Source organism: Acomys russatus, chromosome 11, assembly GCF_903995435.1.
Source record: "Acomys russatus chromosome 11, mAcoRus1.1, whole genome shotgun sequence".
Classification (NCBI taxonomy): domain Eukaryota; kingdom Metazoa; phylum Chordata; class Mammalia; order Rodentia; family Muridae; genus Acomys; species Acomys russatus.
Window position 1 is genome coordinate 60456495 of NC_067147.1, and position 19868 is coordinate 60476362.

The 19868-nt window shown below is 54.2% G+C and overlaps 2 protein-coding genes and 3 non-coding genes across 5 annotated transcripts; all 5 read right to left on the reverse strand.

Moving 5' to 3' along the window:
• Nucleotides 1-866: 866 nt before the first annotated feature.
• Ddx39b (DExD-box helicase 39B) lies at nucleotides 867-14651 on the reverse strand. The gene is made up of 11 exons (XM_051152517.1): nucleotides 14556-14651; nucleotides 12966-13299; nucleotides 12152-12279; nucleotides 11860-11952; nucleotides 8742-8925; nucleotides 5753-5871; nucleotides 3282-3413; nucleotides 1881-1990; nucleotides 1648-1792; nucleotides 1376-1549; nucleotides 867-881 (listed from the first exon to the last, which is right to left on the reverse strand). Exons 2-11 carry the CDS (start codon nucleotides 13174-13176, stop codon nucleotides 867-869), a joined length of 1311 nt encoding a protein of 436 aa, XP_051008474.1. The 5' UTR covers nucleotides 13177-13299; nucleotides 14556-14651.
• LOC127196031 (small nucleolar RNA SNORD83) lies at nucleotides 8568-8643 on the reverse strand. The gene has a single exon (XR_007831434.1). It is a non-coding gene; the product is annotated as a small nucleolar RNA SNORD83 (small nucleolar RNA).
• Nucleotides 12633-12712, reverse strand: LOC127196030 (small nucleolar RNA SNORD83). Its single transcript, XR_007831433.1, has one exon. It is a non-coding gene; the product is annotated as a small nucleolar RNA SNORD83 (small nucleolar RNA).
• LOC127196029 (small nucleolar RNA SNORD83) lies at nucleotides 13651-13728 on the reverse strand. Its single transcript, XR_007831432.1, has one exon. It is a non-coding gene; the product is annotated as a small nucleolar RNA SNORD83 (small nucleolar RNA).
• Nucleotides 14652-18394: 3743 nt separating the features above from the next.
• Atp6v1g2 (ATPase H+ transporting V1 subunit G2) lies at nucleotides 18395-19767 on the reverse strand. Its single transcript, XM_051153519.1, has 3 exons — nucleotides 19555-19767; nucleotides 19182-19282; nucleotides 18395-18687 (listed from the first exon to the last, which is right to left on the reverse strand). Exons 1-3 carry the CDS (start codon nucleotides 19634-19636, stop codon nucleotides 18514-18516), a joined length of 357 nt encoding a protein of 118 aa, XP_051009476.1. The 5' UTR covers nucleotides 19637-19767; the 3' UTR covers nucleotides 18395-18513.
• Between the last annotated feature and the right edge of the window lie 101 nt (nucleotides 19768-19868).

Below are 19868 nucleotides of genomic sequence, written 5' to 3' on the forward strand. Positions count from 1 at the left end.
GACAATGCACATATGGTGCATTAGACACGTGTTAAAACTCAGACACAATGTATCTAAAGGCACTTCAGCCTCCTGTGAGAGCCTGACTGTGCGAAGGCCTATGTCTTGGACTGCTGTTCTGTAGAGACCATCCATCTTGCCGACCAGAGAGACGTATAGAGAGGTGCTCTTCCCCAGAACCCTCTGTTCTGGCCATGTTGTTCTGAAGACATCTATTTCCCCAGAAGACCAAGAGTCCCTTCTGAGCCACACCTGCCCACAGCATGTTTAGAGGCTCAGTGTAGACAGGGCTTTTGTATAGGTGTGGAGGCTCAGGAGCTCAGAATGGCTGTCAGGTGGTGTCTTGCCAAGGTTGTGAGGACATACAGATGCCCAGGCCTACTGGAGGAAATCCCTCAGAAAATGAAATTCAGCATGGGAAACTGTCATCCTGGGAGCCATTGTGTCAGGAAGCAGAAACCAGCGTCTGGGGCAGGCCAGGTAGTGCTCAGTGCTCACATCAACAGCAACATGACTGTCAGGGTCTGAAATGTCAAACACCACAAGCTGCTGCCCCGCAGGTCGGAACAGGAAGATGCCCATTGGCGGGCGCCTCCACAAGGCTTGGCCCTAAAATGAAACCCGCAGAGACCCGTTCCCGGGGCTGCAGTGGCTGAGGCGGCCGCCATGGTGCACACATTGGACTATTACTTTCACCTCACACTTGTCACTGCATCCTGGCTTTGGGCCCTTCCTTCCTCACTTTGACCTTTGACCCTGCCTGATGACAGAGCAGTTACAGACACTACAGACACAGCTGTTTCATTCTTAAATTTTGTTAAAAAACAAAAACAAAAACAAACAAGTCTGATAAATCAGGAATAGGTTTAGGAGTGGTGCCGCTGCAGAGGGGAGAAGGTGGGGTGAGGGCTGGCAGGGGCCAGGGCAGCAGTGTCTCCATCCTGGCTCTTCTATGAGACAGACTGTCACAGTCCAGACGGGGACTCCTCTACCGTGTCTGCTCAACTGAAGGAAAAACACAGCAGTTACTATAAGACACAAAACAGAGATTACACATGTGCACACTCACACGCAGCTGCTCATATCGTGGGGTCAGAGGACACACTTAGGAGTGGAGAAAAGAAACCTTGATGAGACCCCACACCCACAACACAGAAACTCCAGGAGAGCAGGCCAAGCGGCATCAGCGGCCACCACCAGGGTTAGCATGAGGCACCAACAAGAGAGCAGCTCAGCAACACGCTTCAGTGGGTCAGGTGCTTGTTGCCAAGCCTGATGTCACAGGGCAGAGAACCAGCAGCCACTGAGTTTCCTCAGATCTACACACTCGCACTTGCGCACACACACACACACAAACACACACGCGCGCACACACACACAGCCTGGTGAGGACGCGCTCACTGTAGGAGGAGATGTCGATCTCGTCAGGCAGCTCGCTGATGTTGACCTCAAAGCGATCCTGCACGTCATTCAGGATCTTGGCATCGTTCTCGTCGGACACAAACGTGATGGCCAAGCCCTTGGTGCCGAACCGGCCTGCTCTGGCCACCTGAAAGGAGGCAAGACGACGGTAAGCCCCACAGGGGAGATGTCCAGGACGGGAAGGTGCAGACGCACACATACAGGCAGTGGCTGGGGCGGCCTTACCCGGTGCAGGTAGGTGTCTGAGTCCTCTGGCATGTCGTAGTTGAAGGCAATGTTCACGCGCTCTATGTCCATACCTCGGCCAAACAGGTTGGTAGCCACAAGAATCCGCCGCTGGAAATCCTTGAACTGCTGATACCGAGAGAGCCTTTGTGAGAAAGCAAAGGAGAGAACTGAGAGGGGCCCTTCTCTCCACGCCCTCCCCCCAGAGCCTCAGTCTCTTGTCTCCAGCTCACCTCTCCTCCTGGGGCATCCCACGGTGGATAGCGATGGCGGGGAAGTTCTGCTCCACCAGCAGCTGGGCCAGGGCGATGCAGCGCTGCACGGACTTCACAAAGATCACCACCTGAGGGAGCACGGGGTTGTGCACACGCACGCACGCATGTAAGCATTCCAGACCACCTGAGGGAGCACGGGGGTGTGCACACGCACGCACGTGTGTAAGCATTCCAGACCGCCTGAGGGAGCACGGGTGTGTGTGTGTAAGCATTCCAGACCACCTGAGGGAACATGGGTGTGTGTGTGTGTGTAAGCATTCCAGACCACCTGAGGGAGCATGGGTGTGTGTGTGTGTGTGTGTGTGTAAGCTTTCCAGACCACCTGAGGGAGCACAGGGGCGTGTATGTGCAATCTTTCCAGAATCACTCTTTAAAATGTGTGCGAGTGTTTTGCCTGCACGAATGCTCATACACGTGTGCCCGGAGCCCGTGAGGGCCACAGGAGGACACTGGACTCCTTTCCTGCCCAACGCAGTCATGCATGATGGAGAGCTGCCATGTGGCTACTTCAGACCCCTGGAAGAACAAAAGTGCACCAAGCCACTTGCCCAGCCCCAGGAAACTCTGTACAAGTGTAAGATGTGTATGTGTGCACGTGTGTGTGCCAGGTGTATCCAAGTATCCTCCAGAAGAACACATTGCGTCCCCTGTGGCCAGGTGTAGGCACTGACTGAGGATCCTCTGAAGAGCACAAAGTCCGTTTTGACTCAGGGCTTCTCTATGTAGCCCTGGCTATCCTGAAATGTAGACCAGGCTGGCCCCAGTGCTTGGGATTAAAGATGTGTGCTAACACATCTGGCAAGGCTTTTTTGTTTTTCCAAGACAGGTTTTCTCTGCGTAGCCCGGCTGTCCTGGAATTCACTCCATGGACCAGGCTGGCCTTGAATGAGACCCAGCTGCCTCTGCCTCCTGAGTGCTGGGATTAAGGGACTGAGCCACCTCCTAGAGCTGGCGGAATTTTCAGCGTCAAACTCACAGCAATCCGCCGGCCTCTGCTTCCTGAATGCTGGGACTCGAGGCGAGCGCCACCACACCAGGCACAAGTTCTAAAGCGCCTCAGTCCCTTATTCTGACTCAAATGTCCCTCACACTTGGTTTCTGCTCTTGAACCTGGCTCCGTGGTCCTGAACAGCCTGGCCTGAGCTGCCATGGAGTCTAGAAAAGCAGCTGCTCCTCTTCCCACACTCGCAGCCCCGCGGTGGCCCTACAGCTCAGTGCAGGCTGACGCCGCAGAGCACTCACCTCCCTCACGGAAGTGACCGATCTGCCGCAGCCCTGACCCGGCTGCTCCGGCTTGGCGGCTGCCCGTGCGCATGCCCCACAGGGCCGCGCGGTGCGCAGGCGTGGACGCACACTGACCTGGTTGAACTCGAGCACGTCGAGGAGGTCGAAGAGCTTCCGGTTCTTCTCGTTGTCCTTCAGCTTTACGTAGTACTGCTGCAGCCCGTGCAGCGTCAGCTTGGTCTCGTCATCCACGAAGATCTCCATGGGCTGGGGGGGGGGGGCGGGCAGGAGGAGGGCAGAGGGGGGTTAAACCTGGGGGGGCGGAGGGCGCGGATCTCCAATACACCCCATGGAAGGATGGGGAGGAGAGGACCGGGAAGCCCCCATCACACACAGCACTGCCTGAGCGCCGCTCCAGGTCCACCGGGAGCGTCCACAGCAGCTCAATAAGATGCCCACTGAGGCTGCTCAGGGGAGGAAGCTCTGAACAGAGCAGCGGAGCCCCAACAGCAAGATACAAGGCGGTGGACAACGATGACAACGCAGGAGGTGCTCAAGGGGGAGCCTGGCCAGAGCACCAGGAGAGGCAGTGGTGACGGGGCCTGGGTAAGGCCCCCAGAACAGGGCAGGGACAACGCCCTACTGGGCTGTCCTCTCAGCACACCTTAGAAAACACCCTCAAAACCAGAAGGTTGCAATGGACAGTCAAAAAAGCCATTTAAAAGCCGAGTGCCGACACTCTCCAGCTCTCAGGTGGTGGGGCCAAGAGATTCTTTGGAGGAGCAAACACTGCTAAAGGCGAGACACACCCTGCTCCAAACTACTAACCAGACCAGCTTTACAAGAGCTCGCCTCTGAATTCAGTCAAAACCATCTACGTGGGGTGGGGTGGAGAGAACAGGCAGAGATGAGCAAATGGTTCGAGACAAAAAAGCCGCAGGCTCTCCCCCAGGCCAGGCCGGCTTTGAGCCCTAACGCAGTCAACACAGCTTTGCCTTCCCCACTTTCTCTCCTGGTACCAGAAACAGCAGCAGCAGCTTGTCCTGACCATGCCAGGTTTCATTTTCTCTGGGGTCCCCACCCCTGCAGATCACCAAAGACCCCCATCACTGAGCCCACCTGCTTTCCTCAACTCCTTTTCCCCCGAGACAGGGTTTCTCTGTGTAGCCTTGGCTGTCCTGGACTCACTTTGTAGACCAGGCTGGCCTCGAACTCACAAAGATACAGCTGCCTCTGCCTCCTGAGTGCTGGGATTGCAGGCGAGCCTGGCCTTTGCTGAACTCTAACGAAAGGGTGCCCTTCTCCACCTCCCCCAGAAGCGGCTGTGAGATTTACAGCTGGGCTGCCCTGTGGCTTTTCTCTTAAGTTCTAATACAATGGCCCTTTAGCAAAGGTGAAAAAGATAATAGAAAGGAATTTACCTTACACTTTATAAAAAATAAAAATAAACACACCCACCCATAACCCTTGAAGGGAAGGAGCATAAACACTGAGACAGACCCCAGGTAACCCCAGGCTGGACTTTGCCCACTCTGCATCCTATCTTAAGACAGTTCACAGAGCCAGGGGCCATGGAGGTGTCGGGGGCGGGGAAAGGTAGCACAGAAACCTCTTCCAAAAGGCAGGCTCCCCAAGTAGTGCCACAGCCTACTCCTAATTGTGCCCCAAGCCCAGCCCAAGAGGATGTGAGGGGCCCCACTGCTCAGTCTCAGCACTGACACCCACTTTGCTACAGATCAGTGCAGCGTCCCATTTGACTTTTCCCATAAACCCTCATTTAAAAAGAAATGAGAGAAAAAAAAAAATCCACCACCCTATTCAGGACACCCCTCCCCCAACAAGTATGGGGAAAATGGGGTACAGCACATTAGGTTCAGGAAAAAACCGGGAACAGAAAAAGAGGCTGCTTTGGTCCTCAGCATCCGGGTCAGGCTCCCGTGGCCTCCGCTGCCATCCACCGCTCGCAGGTCTGCGTTCTCCGTCGTGCCTCAGGGCTTCTCTGCTGCCAGCTCATCAACCAAGGCTCCGATGGGTGCAAGGAGGTGTGGCAGGAAGGAGTAGGGGACTGGGGGCTGAGGTGCCAAAGGCCCCCGCCCTGAAGGTTGGGAGGGCAGATTCATGGTGCTGTTTGTTGGCTCTTCTTCTGGACAGGCCCTGCCACCTGACTGTCCCTCTCTCTCGCTCGCCTGACACTGAGATTGTAGGAGTTTCGGTGAGCAGAGGCTCCAGCTGAACGCTCCATGCCGCCTGGAGGGTGCGTGGCTGAACGGGGTGTGCGGGAGGCGATGGACGGTGATAGGGCACAAAATCTTGCCCTACCCCCAAAAGGGAGAAGAGGTTCAAAAATGTTGTGATAAAAAAATGTCAGCTACTACCCGCTCTCACGTTAACCCGACCAAGTCTTCCGGAGTTTCCCTGGCACGCGCGCAGACCCTATCACTAACTGTCTCTGCCTCTGGGTTTTTCTTCAAGGAGTTGTCGCTCCCAGATGAGCACAAGCTCCCCTCTTGGTGCTTGGAGGGTAAGGGAGTCTGGAGGAAGAGGGCGAGGAGAGGGAGGAGGCAGCGGGCGGGGAGTGGAGGGAGAGAAGGTAGAAGGGTATTTACATCTTGCATGAACTTGCGGCAGACTGGACGGATCTCTTTGCTCAAGGTAGCACTGAACATCATGACCTGCTTCTCATGCGGGGTCATGCGAAAAATTTCCTGGACATCCCGACGCATGTCTGCAAGAGGAGTCACAGAAGGCAATGAGTCTCTGACTCAAGTGCAGCGAGGCCACAGACTCATGAAAATCCCAAGGATGTCACTCCAGAATGTGACCTTCTCTATCGCCTCAGGGACAAGCCAGGCTTGTGGCACACGCCTGTGGCCAGCACTTGGGGGGTGGGAGGACAGGAGTACGCGGCAAATGGAAGACGCAATGCAGTTAGGAAGACTCGGGGTCAATTTCCTGTTTCCTGATTCAGCCATGATATACAACTGAACCTAAAGTCCAAATTTGCAAAATGGAGACAAAGCTCACTGGAGGCTCAGGGAACAACAGCTCTGAAAGACTAAGTACGATGCTGGGGAGAGAGAGGCCCAGCAGTTAAGAGCATCTGCTCTTCCAGAAGACCCAGGGGATCCAATGCCTTTGTCCTCTGTGGGCACAAGCACATATGCACACATACACAATTAAAAATGACAAACTTAAAAAATTGTTTTGCCAGGTGTGGTGTGCACATCTTTAATCCCAGTACTCAGGAAGTATAGGTAGGCAGATCCGAGTTCAAGGCCAGCCTGGCCAACGTAACAACTCCAGCCCAGCCAGAGCTATAGAGATGTACATGTACACAGTTTGTCTCTGAGAAAACAAACACCTTTCCCCAGGCAGTCTAGAAAGCACTTGCTCTAGACATCAGCCCACTCTGTGCCTTCACTTTCAACTCCTGCCTCACACACCCCTGTTCAGCCAGGCAAACGAGGCCTGTCTAACGCCCACCACTCACCTGTCGTCCTGGGACAGCCAAAGGTCACTTAGAAGGACTTCTGTCTGAAGCTACTCTCTTCTGCTCTCTCAACTCACCAAAATCAAATTATTTTCATGTTCTGATTTTTTTTTTAAGATAGGGTCTCACTATGCAGCTCTCGCTATGAACTCACTCTATGGACCAGGCAGGTCTCCAACTCAGAGACCCACCTGCCTTAGACCCTGAGGTGCTGGGATTAAAGGGATGTGCCTCCGCCACCTGGTGATAATTAGTTCTTTAACTTATGTATGCAGGTGCTTTTGCTTGCATGGACATCTATGTAACATGTATGTGCCTAGTGCTCAAAGAAACCAGAAGAGGGCTTCAGATCCCCCTGGCACTGGAGCTACATACAGTTGCTTATAAGCTGCCACGTCCTCCGAAAGAGCAGCCAGCTCTCCGCAGCACTGAGCTGTCTCTCCAGTTCTTTTGTGATTTTTGAAAAAGGGTTCTTTGTAGCCATGGGTATCCTGGAACTCACTCTATAGACCAGGCTATCCTCCAACTCACAAAAAGATCTGCCTGCCTCTGCCCATTAAGAGGTGGGGTCAAAGGTGTGCGCACCACAGCCTGGCCTCTCTCCAGTTTTTACCCCATGCTTTGCCTGCACTCCACTTTCATATGGTGCCCACAGAGATTAGGAGGGATGAGACCCCCTGAAAGCACAGACCATTACGAGCCACCACGAGGGTATCAGGACCGAACCCAGATCCTCTGCAAGAGCAGCCAGTGCTCTGAACTGATGAGTCGTTTCTCTAGCACTGACCAAGGACTCTCTTTTAAAACTTAGAATATTTATTTATTTATTTTATGGATATGAGTGCTCTGCCTGCATGAGTGCTACAGGCCAGAAGTCACAAGATCTCATCATAGACGGTTGTGAGCCACCATGTGGTTGGTGAGAATTGAACTCAGGACCTCTGGAAGAGCAGTCAATGCTCTTAACCTCTGAGTCATCTCTCCAGCTCCACCCAATGAAAAAAACTGTTTTCGGGACAGACAGAGCTTCTCTGTGTAGCCTTGGCTGTCCTGGATTCACTTTGTAGACCAGGCTGGCCTCAACTCACAGAGATCCACCTGCCTCTGCCTCCTGAATGCTGGGATTTAAAGGGGTGCACCACCACACTTGGCTCCCAATGATTTTTTTTTTCTTTCTGTTTTTCAAGACAGAGTTTCTCTGTGTAACAGCTCTATTTGTCCTAGAACTCTCTGTAGACCAGGATGACCTTGAACTCACAAAGATCCTCCTGCCTCTGCCTCCCAAGTGCTGGGATTAAAGGTGTGTGTCACCACCACCTGGCTCCAATGAGATTTTGTTTTGTTTTTCGAGGACAGGGTTTCTCTGTGTAGCCCTGGCTGTCCTGGACTCATTTGTAGGCCAGGCTGGCCTTCCAATGAGATTCTTTTTTTTTTTTTTTTTAAATATTTATTTATTTATTATGTATACAGTATTCTGCCTGCATGTACACCTGCACGCCAGAAGAGGGCGCCAGATCTCATTGTGGATGGTCGTGAGCCACCATGTGGTTGCTGGGAATTGAACTCATGACCTCTGGAAGAGCAGTCAGTGCTCTTAACCGCTGAGCCATCTCTCCAGCCCCCAATGAGATTCTTGATGAAAGATTTCTTTTACCCTGACTCAGTACACCACAGCACCAGATCACATGACCTCTGGGCAACACTCACTAGGTGAACCCCAAAATTTAACTCTAGAAACCTGCTCATCTTTGGCTCCTGACCACGCATGCTCTGTTGGGAAGCAGGTGCTGGCAGCTCCTGCTCCAGCTCAACACTGCCCATGAGGGAAAGGACAGCAGTGGTGACTGTCACCTGCGCTCCACTCTTGCCACAGAAGGAAGAGCAGCAGGGAAGCAGCGTCACTGACCCGCACCAGGGAAAGAAGGGACCAGAGCCATCAGTCATGGGTGATAGATAAGAGTCGTCCTTGCACTCCAGTGCTCCTGTGTCCAACAAACATCATTTGGCTCCAAGGGGCAGCCCCCAAGGCCCCCGAGGCCCCCAAGGCCCCCGAGGCCCCCAAAGCCCCCGAGGCCCCCGAGGCCCGCCCGAGCACTGCCACTCACCGAGCTGTTCAAGCATCTTGTCACATTCGTCCAAGATAAAGTGTTTAATGTGTTTGAGGTTGAGGCTCTTGTTCCGGGCCAGGGCTAGGATGCGGCCGGGCGTGCCCACGACTATGTGCGGGCAGTTCTTCTTCAGCACCTCTTCATCCTTCTTGATGGACAGACCTCCAAAGAACACGGCCACCTGTCGGCCAACAGCACAGCCTCACAGGGGAGGGAAGGACACTGCTCCCGGCTCCCGGCCTCGAGACCAGGCGTCACTGTGTAGCCCTGGCTGGCCTAGAACTCACTTTGCAGGTCAGCCTGTCTCTCGCCAAGAGCAGATTAAAGGCACAGCTCACCTTGCCAGCACCAGGGGGCCCACTGAGTTCACTGTAAACTGACTTAGCTTTCAGGCCTGCAGTGCCTCCTCAGTGGCTTGCTCAGCACACCAGGGCTAATGGGGCGTGTGCGAGGCTGGGGTGGGGATGGACGGATGGATGAGCATTTGGTCTCTGCCCCATCCAAACTTTGAGACAAGATCTCTCTACAGAGCTTTCGCTGGCCTACATGGTGAGGCCCATGTGACTCTCCTTAAAAGAACGAAGACAGCAAGAAGCCACTAGAGAAGTGTGAGGTACCACACACACACTACCACCAAACCCCACACAACTAAGCTTTCCTAACTGAACGGGCATCCTGACAGTCTACACAGCTCTGGCTGGCCTGGAACCTCTGCCTCTTTAGTGCCGAGATGAAAGTCACACTGGGTGTAAACCACTAGGTGACGGCGGGTACCTAAGCTTTAACACCATGTAACACACAGTCTGCCCAGTCTCAAGGAGAAAGAAATAATCAGGAAGCTTGTTCTATGGTAAACCTCTTCTCCTTTCTCAACCCCACGGTTGACTGACAAGGTCTGTGGCAAACAGGAGCTTCCCAGCCAGAATGTTTTACCTTGTTTCAATTAAGTTTTGGTCTGTAGTAACTACTGAGGGGAGAGTAAGTGAAACCCAACTGAGGGAGGGCTAAACAGGTCCCCAGGGGACACTTTGTTGCAGAACCAAGGAAAAGTACAGATAATTCAGATTTTATGACTATGTAGCTAACTGATAAGGGGGGGGGGCACCGTGCTCAGCCGAGCTAGCTGGTCTACAGGCAGGTACCCAGCCTTGTACTCACCCCAACCCTAAGAGCCCTGTGGGCAGCAGAGGCATGCGACACCCCCCCACCCCCACCCCAGGCCTCGGCTCATTAGCCCTGACCAGCCTTCAAGCCCAGCAAACCCGCCTCCCCAACCTGTAAGTCCTGGGTTACAGGAATGAGCTACTGAAGCCGACTCATTTTCCAGATATTAGATTCAACCAGAAAAGACTGATCGGCCAAAGGCCTGGCAACGTGTAACTAGGCACAACAGAAGCACAGACACACACAGCAAATGCCCCTCGTCAAACACTATCTTCAAAAATCCCAGTAGGAAAAAAAATATTAAAATGTTTCACAAATAGGCCAGTACACCTGCATATGGACAAGTTAAGAAACAGTGTCAAAGCCAGGCGTGGTGGCGCACGCCTTTAATCCCAGCACTTGGGAGGCAGAGGCAGGCAGATCGCTGTGAGTTCGAGGCCAGCCTGGTCTACAAAGTGAGTCCAGGATAGCCAAGGCTACACAGAGAAACCCTTGTCTCAAAAAACAAAATAAAAACACCAAAACAAAACAAAAACAAAAAAAGGTGCCTACTATTCAGTTATGCAGAGCCATGGTTACATAAGCGCTCAAGAGCTTCTGGGCTACTTTAGCATTTGGTAGACATACTGCCATTCCTTTCTCTTCTTCCAGAATTCCCTTTTAAAATCTATCATGAGGGGCTGGGCATGGCTGTGGTGATAGTGGCACAGCCTTCAATTCCAGAGGAGGCTAGCCTGGTCTACAGAGTGAGCTCCAGGACAGTCAGGGCTACACAGAGAAACCCTTTATTAGAAAACCAAAAATAAATGCTATCATTTGTATACATGACATGCGGGGTCGGGGGAAGTGCACGTGACGTTCAGAGGCACTCGGTGGGGCGGCTCTCGCCTTCCGCCTTTCTACGGTTCTAAGGACCAAACTCCAGTCAGCAGGGCTGTGCAGCAAACACTTCCAACTGAAGCCATCTCTTCAGCCCCCCCACCCCACCTTGGTTTTAAAGAAATTACTTTCAGTTTATGGTTATTTCTCAAAATTACTAGTTCCTTTAAAACATACAGTGAGTCGGGAGTGACAACACACACCCAGAGCCCCTGTACTCAAGCAGCAGAGGCGGGCTGATGGCAAGCACTGGTCCATGGTGACACTGTTGTCTCACCAAACAAAACTACATTATCTGTAAAAAATCATAACAAAAGGGCTGTGCTTCCTCCACCCTCACCAGACTCAGAAGTCTAGGCAGCATCTCTCCTCGCTCACAGGGTTGTGTGTAAGTACTTTTGCACACAGCAGGCCACACAGACCCAATCAATGCCCAGTTTCTGGTATGAGGCCACACCATGCTGCTTTACACCCAGTGTGACTTTCATCTCGGCACTAAAGTCCACACCAGAGCTGCTTTAAGAGCCTCTAGCTTGCTCTCGCCACATCCAGTGCCACACTGTCAAGCAATCTAGCAAGTAGCACAGGAGAGCAGAAGGGTGCTCTGGCCAGGACAGGTGGCAAAAAGCCTGTTCCAACCACTCGAGTGGCTGTGGCAGGAGGCTCAAGTTCAAGGCCTGCCGTGTCTAGGCTGAGGTAAGTTCAAGGCCTGCCGTGTCTAGGCTGAGGTAAGTTCAAGGCCTGCCAGGGTTAACTTGGTAAGTCAGTTGGAAGCATGAAAACAACAGGGCTCAGGGGTAGCTCAGAGACAGACTTAGCTCGAGGCTCTGGAATCAAATTTGCAAAAAACAACTAATTAAGAACTGCTTTGTGGCAGTGTCACCTACAGCTCAATCAGGGCTCTCGGGAGTACACTGTCACACTCACAGAAGAGCTGGCATTTACTGGGCTCTCTTGCACCCCAGCCTGCACAACTCATCTGTGACAGGCAGCACAGGCCTCCTAGCGCTGCTGATGCCTTAGGACGGCCACCATTGCCTCACCTTCCCCGCCCCAGGGACCCACCGCTTACCTTGACGTTTGGCATATACTTTGAGAAGCGCTCATATTCCTTGCTGATCTGAAAAGCCAGCTCCCTAGTGTGACACATCACCAACACAGACACCTTAGGGAGCAAAGGGAGACAGACACAGCAGTCAGTCCTTTGTCACAAAGCATCTGGCACACTGTCAGTGACGTCAATTTTGAGATTTACCCCATTAAGCCCACGCCGCCTGCCACAGAACATTCCGCTGAATTGCCAGGCAGCTCTGATGGCTCCTCATAGCCGCAGCAGCCCCCTCGTGTCACGCTCCCCAGCGTACCTGCCCAGTGACGGGCTCCAGCTGCTGCAGCGTGGCCAGCACAAACACGGCTGTCTTTCCCATGCCCGACTTGGCCTGGCACAGGACATCCATGCCCAGAATGGCCTGAGGGATGCACTCGTGCTGCACTACAAGGAAAAGGAGAGATTTTTGCACCACGCCAGACCCTGCTCTCGCCAGCGGCGACACCGGATTTTACTTGGTCCCTGTCACCTTTCAGACCTGTCCCCCAATGCTGCTAAGAACCCTCTCGCACCTCCAATGTTGCTGCCTGTCCTTATTTTTCTTACACTCTAACAATCCACGAATTTGAATGCCAGCTTTTGGGTCACATAACCCTGAACCTTGAACAAAAGGAAGGACTTGGTACCTGACCCAGATGCCAGCATCTTTAGACCAACCATTAAGATTTTCAGAGACCAAACAAAGTTGGCCTGGCCCAAAAGAAGGGAACTAAAGGGCCAACCAAGCCCCCAGCATCAGCCATCAGTCAAGGGTGATAGATGAAAGGTCAGCACTGCGCAAGGAGCGCTCACTCCTCAAATGCAAACATCATGTGGCTGCTGCTGTTCACCTGTTCTAAGAAACACCAGCGACCCCAAGGTCCAAATACTCAAAAAGATGAAAACCAAGCAAACAAAGCAAGTCAGGCAGAGAACAAAGAGCAGCCCTCTGTCTGATCTCTCTACGCTGACGTTTTGGGTTCACTCTCATGGCTCAGCCTATCCTAAATACAAACCCCACAACCGAGAACCGCATTTTCTCACATCCTAAGGCTACTAGTGAGGTCTCTATGCCCAACAATAAAATATACCCTCTGACGGATGCTCAAAGCCGCAGTCTACGATGGCGCGGAGCAGCTCTGGCTTGAGCAGAAAGTCTCGGAAGCCAGAGCTGTGGATGGAGACGTAGGAGCCCTTGACATCTTTCTTGGCCGGAGCTTCGGTCCCATCGCCCCCAGCTGCTGTCTCCACTTCATCGTCTTCGTAGTCCAAGAGCTCATTGTCTACGTCATTCTCTGCCATAATTGGGCCGGCGGGGGAGAAGGGAGGCTCTGAGTCAGTGGTCCCAGAGCAGGTGAGAGAAAGCGAGGGGAAAGGGTTGAAGGAACAGCAAGGGGTGAAAGACACTAGTTTCCGACAGAAGAGCTGGGAGAAGGGACAACAAAAAAACCGGAAGAACTCATCAGTCATGAACAGACCCGTCACTTCTTGTCCACCCCCCACATTTTTCCTATGCACCCTGAGCTATAAAACCTTCAAACCCCCCGAAAGAAAAGTAACGACAAGAAAGGCAACAAAGAGATACATTAACATAAACACCAAACGGAAGCGACTGAGCGGGCTCCACCGCTAGCCAGATTCAGGAGGACACTTTTGACAGTTGAGGAGCAACTCAAACGTGTGCAGGGCCAGCGAGTCAGAGGGGGGCAAAAGGAGACAGAGCGAGACTGCGCCTCCCCTAGCACCCCACGATGTGGATCCCCCCCCCCCAGCATCAGCCATCAGTCAAGGGTGATAGATGAAAGGTCAGCACTGCGCGGAGCGCTCATTTCCCAAATGCAAACATCATGTGGCTGCTGCAGTTCACCCGCTCTAACAAACACCTGCGTGCCCGTCCTGGCGGCGCACACCAGCGACCCCCGGGTCGGGGAAGGAGGAGCAGGAGGGAAGGCGGGCGAGGAGGAAGGCCGCCTTGTAATAAAGAAGCAGGAGGAAGGGGCATGGGGCACGCAACGGCTCCATTTTCCAAAAAAAAAAAAAGAAAGAAAGAAAGAAAAAAAACTGAAAAGGGCGGAGTGTGTACAGTTACAAAACGGGGCTAGCTCAGCAAGGCGGGAGGCCGTAAAAATAACGAGATCTTTATTATTTCACGCTGCAAAAAATAAAATAAAATATAAACCTACAGAGAGTCAGGATGGGGAGTAGGGTCACAGCCGGGAACGGCGCGGCCCGCACCGGGGACCGTGCACGAAGGTGGCCATTTAGAGAGCGCCCGGAGCAAGGGTGGGCGAGCAGAAGGAGGTCAGAGGCTCCGGAGCAGGAATCCAAGAAAAGGCCCGGAGGGCAGCTGCGAGGGGCCCCGCCCTCCTGCTAGCGCCGCCTCCGGCCGCTGCGGCCTCGGGTGGCCCGAGGACCCACTGGAACATCCAGGAAACGGAGCAGCACAATGGCGGCCGCGGACACCATTTTGGATCGTCTCTTTCCATCCCCACCCCCCCTTGTCTCCCAGTTCCCCCGCCAAGATCCGCTCTCTGAGAGGGCTGGGAACAATGGGGCGCGGCGGCGTGCCGAGCCCGCGAGGCCCGAGCCCTGCCCGGGCGAGCGGCACCGGGGGCCCGGGCGGCGGGAGGAGGCCGGGCGGGCGCAGATGGCGGCGGATGGTGCGCAGGGCCGAAGCTTACCTAAGCACCGCGAGCGTGTATGGCGGCGGCAACAGGGACGGAGGCGGGAACCTGCCTTCACTTCCGGTCCCGGCCCGCAGCCTCCCTCCCCCCCCCTCCGCCTTCCCGGAAGCCGGGGCTCCGGCGCCGTCGCCTGCCGGAAGCACGCCTGTCTCCGCGCGCGCGCGCCCCGGGGCTGCCCCTGTGGAACGCCCGATGGCAGGGCGCTCGCCTCCCGACTCCTGCGCGGGTCGCCGGCTGCCGAGAGCGCGGCGCGGAGCTCACGTCCCTCCCCGCGGTCCTCTCCCCGCGGCGTCTCCACGCTCCCGCCCCCGCTGCACACCCTTCAGCCCGACGCTCGCCCTCGCTCCTGTTCCGCTTTGCTCGCCACGCCAGGCTTCTCTCTGGGCACCTCGCTCCCCGGCGCCATGGCCTCTGCGCGCGGAGCGGGAAAGCGTTCTCACGGGGTCCTTAGCCTTCGTCGTCAAGGTGACCCGAGGGAGGCTGGGCTAAGTTCCGGCCTCGGCAGAGGAGGGTGGAGGGGGGCGCAGGACCACGCCCTTAGCCGTTGTGGAGGGAATAGGCTGGGTTTGCCCAAAGTGATGCTGGCGGTGTAGGTAGCATCTTGGGAGGCTGAGCCTCCCAGTCTGTCCAAGGGTTAAATAAATGGTGGAGTTGGAGGGGTAGGCAGCTTCCAGCAGCGGAGTGCGCTTAGTCCTGCAACAGGTCTTAGTGTTCAGCCTGGATATTCACCCCCCAGGTGTGGTACTCCCGTCTCTGAGATGCTGCAGACATCAGAAGCGATGTCCCGCTGCCTCGCTGCGTAAACACGAGCACGGCCATTCCCTGTTACTCGCACCCAACACCAAGAAGGCATTGCTACCAAGCAGCTCCTGTGTCCTGCTCAGCGCCTGCGCTCCCTAGGCCGGGGCTGGGAGCTGTTACCCGGTGGCACCCTCTGGTGTTCTCACGAAGGCCCGCCAGTACCAGCAAGGACCTCACAGCGTTTGTGTGGGCCCAGGAGGAGGTGGGGGGCTCCTCAGCCTGCAGCTGCAGAAAGTGAGGCATCTGGGCCTTTGGCTTTGAAGACAGTTGCGAGGAAAACACTTCTAGTGACCTAGTCGGCAGTCCCTCGGCCACTTTTCTTTCTTCCTGTTGTTACCCGCTCACCCTAAAAGGCAAAGCCTTTTGTGGGACCAAAACATCGCAGCTCTGAGGAAGGGCAGCGCAGTAAGGTTTTTCCCAGCTGACCCACGGGGCGAGCAAAACATTGCGCTTTACAGCCGGCGAAGGGTCCTTGTACCAACCCCAGCAAACTCCTGCAAATGAAGGCTTGTGTTTGCACCAGTATAACACACTCTCCTGCTACAGGACCATGGGAGGCCCCACCACACTGCTGTCACTTCGTCAGTTGTGTCAACTGCCACAATTAGCTGTCATCACTGTGTTTTTCTCAAAGCATTTATGGCCGGCTGCAAATGGCCAGCCTGGCCGGCTGTTTGACTGACAGTCCCGCTTAAGGAAGCCAGGGCAGGAAGGAGTTGTCCAACAGCTAGGTGTCAAACTGCCCTCCCCTCCTGGTGTCTGCTTATTTACAGGAAAGTGGACGTCAGAGGAGCACTTAATAAAAACTTACAGAACTCATTGGCGTTAATAGCGATGGTAACAATGCTTGAAACCTGGCCCGGGGGCCCAGAGCAAGGCGAGCCCCCCTCACCTGTCTTACCACTACTCCTGCCTTTCCTTGTTAGCGAGTTGGAGTCTGTTCTATAGCCTCGAGTGGCCTCAAACTCTCAATTGTCCCACCTCAGCCTTCAAGTGCTGGGATTAGAGGCATTAGGCACCATGCCCTGCTCCACTTTCCCGCATAAGCAAATAGAGAAGTAAAACAAGACACAAGACGGCCACAGCAGTACAGCTAGCAGGTGACACCAGGATGTAAGCACCCCAATTTCCCACCAAGTCTGTGTCCCCTCTTCAGAAACCTGGCTGGTTTTGTATTGCCATTTCCTCTGAATTTAAGCATTCCCTCCTGAGGAGAGTGAAGAAGGCTCGTAAATTCAGTCCCAAGACACAGAGCCCTTCTCCCAGATACGTCGCCAGTAAACAGTTGCTGGCGTCAGGAGTCTCCTTGATGGGTCTGCATACAAGTCACGCAGAGGACTCCGGTGGTGGAGGGGGTAAGGAGCTGCTCCAATCTCCCTTGCTCCTATAAATAACCTATCGCCCATGCTTCCAGTGAGCCCCTGGGTCTGCCAGGCTGGACTTGGATAGAAAAGTTTCTTCGGTCTTTCCTGAGTGCCCTATCTGGCATAGACTTTTTAAAATGTCTTACTACAGAAAAGTCATATAAGAAAAGACTATAGGTTACCTCATTCAAGTTGTGGGTGGAGCAAGCTTGCCTTCCATAGTGGAGAGAACGGATGAACAATGGAGTCCCGCACTGGCAGAGTTCCCCACCTGAGCATCACTTTATCCGGCAGTATCCGCCCGCTGCCAGTCATGTGCCAGGGCTATCTTAGGCTCTGGGGTCTCAACAACCTTATCATCAGATACATAAATAGAGCTAACCCCTAAACATATACTGTCAAGCTAGGTGTGATGGTGCACGTCTGTAATTCCAGGACTCAACAAGCAGAGGCATGTGGGTCTCTGTGAGTTCAAAACTAACCTGGTCTCCATAGCAAATTCCAGGACAGTCAGGGGTACAGAGTAAGATATATAGTCAGTCTCTCTCTCTCTCTCTCTCTCTCTCTCTCTCTCTCTCTCTCTCTCTCTCTCTCCTCTCTCTCTCCCCCCTCTCCCCCCCCCCTCGTAAAACAAGAGAAGATCAGAGTGCTTGCTCGAAATGCCATTTCCTGGAAATGGAGGGCTGCATATGGTAACTGTAGGAGAGGTTGGCATGTGGAACAGCACCAGTGCTTCTGTTTCTCTGAGAAGCTCCCCAGGCCAGCCCTTGGCAGTGCTTTGGAGAGGTGTAAATGCAGAACTCTGAGAGGACAGTGAACCAACATGAGAAACAGCGAGGCAAGAGGACACTGCTTCTGTCGCGACTGACCCGTCCATCCATAGTTTATTGACACTGCTGTTACACGGGGAAACAAGGTGCTGAGGGCACGGAAAGGACCCCACACGCAGTGGATGTCACAGCCTCACTTCGGCTCTCAGAAGCAGCGAGCTTTGGGAAAACAGAGAAAGGGGAGAAGCCAACAAAGAGAAAGACCCGCACCCGAGAAACAGAGAGGTGCTAAGAGGTTCAGTTTATACTTGGGACTCTGAGAGAGGGGCTAAGTGGCATTGTCATTCCAAGTGTTCAGGGGTAGGGATGTGCCGGGGAGAGCAGGAGAAACAAATTCTCTAGAGGATTACCAGAGTCACAGTGACGTGGGAAGAACTACAGTGCCACGGATAAAAGTCAGGAAACATTAGGATTCTGGCAGGCAGGCAAGGGGTGGTCACAACACAGGCTTGCCCCTTAGCGAATGAATCACAACTACTCCCCATCTGGAACTATGCTAAGTTCTTACAGGATGATTCACAGCAGCCCCCTTGCAAGGTGAGCATCATCATCATCATCGTCCCGATTAGAGAGATGAGGGCACTCAGGTCTCTAGGTTAAACAGCTTGCCCCATGTGTGCAGCCAACAGGAAGCAGGGGCGGAGACGGACAGAGCTCTGCCCTCTCTGATGAGGATCAGCACAGTTCCAGTGGGCATCACAGAACACAGAGATTCGGGTTTGAATAGGCTATCTGTAGGTCTCACCTCGCGGGAGAATATTGGATCCTGTCTCTTAGAAGCCTCCCCTTCCCCCCCCCCCAGGAAAAAGGTATTACGCGGAGAGATTAGAAGGCAGATGGTACTATGGATTGAGCGAGGGCTCTGTGCATGCTACACACGTGACTGTGAGTCGGATTTCTCTATGGAAGGAGCTGGCAGAAGGAGTCACACTCTAGGACATGTCCCTAAGCAGCGAGGTCCTAGACAGTGATCCGGTAGTTGGGGTGGACCTGGGGCCTGACGTCACAGACCATGCCAAGCAGCTGAGCCAGGACACGCTCCCGGTTTCTCTGCTGGGAGCTCTGCATGCCCTGCACCTGACGCCTCGTGGCCTGCTCCACCTCAGCAGACAGGTTCCCCTGAGAGCCCATGGCCTGGGGATGGGGGAGGGTGAAGGATAGAAAGAAAAAAGCAGACACAGAAAAAGGTTCCCAACATGTAGAAGGAAAGATCCTGAATTAGGCCTGGAAAGCCTTCTCAAAAGTATCTGCACCCCTCAAAAACATTTAGATACCCACACATCAGAGCAACCCCTGCTTCTAAGACTTGACGTGCAACCTCCCCTTCCCTCAAAGAAAGGACTGTAAAAGTCCCATCTCACCTCAGTGACCATTGAACTCTGTCCCCCACCATCAGTGTTGCCACACCCCACACAGACTACGAAGGCTGCCCCCACAAGTTGCATGTCCCCTTTACAGCCCCCCATACCTTACAGATCCTGTCAAAGTTTTACCAATGTGTGGTCCTCGTCAGGGCCTCCTTAGCTCTCAGATACCCTAGTTTCTTGTTGAGTCACCTACCTACGTCTTATAAGAGGCACCCACCAATTTACACCCGGGTGGGACCATCCCTCCCTCCCCCAACTCACCGCTTGCTGCTTGCTCTGGAACTCCTGCTCTCGCTCCCTGCGGTATTGCTCCACCTCCATTTGAGCCTCCTCCTTTGCCTGCTTCAGTCGCCGGGCCTTCCCTGTAGGTAGAAGGACACTGTGGCTACACACCCCCCCACACACACAACCAGGTGTGTTAGCGGGGATAGGTAGTGCCCTCCAGAAAGCTATTCAGGCTCCTGCCAACCAGCCAAGTGCTAGACTCTAAAACCCACCCACTTCTCCTACCCTAATATGCCGTCATCCCCACCTCTGTCTCCATTAGCCTTGGGTTTTCCCAAGGACTGAGACGTCCGCTATCCACCACCCCTAATCTCTCCTTGAGATTCCTGAGAGGAAAGAGGAGGCTCACTCTTCCTGGCATCGGCCACCTTCTCCGCTGCCCGCTTCTCAGCTTGGAGGAGCTGCTGGATGCCCTGGGACTGGCTGGCCATTTTTGTCACTAGAGAGGATGCTGTTTCGAAGGCGACCAAGGTACCAGACGGCTCCCACCCTCCAGCGCCTACTCCTCCGGCCCGTTGCTGCAGTCCTCCACTCCCACTGGGTCTTAGTGCTCCCGTTTTCAGTCTCCTGCGCGGGTGGGTGTCTCAGCCTCACGCAGATGACTGGTCCTCCTCCCGAACCTCACTGAGGTAGTACCCGAAACGGCCGCCCGAGGGCAGCAGA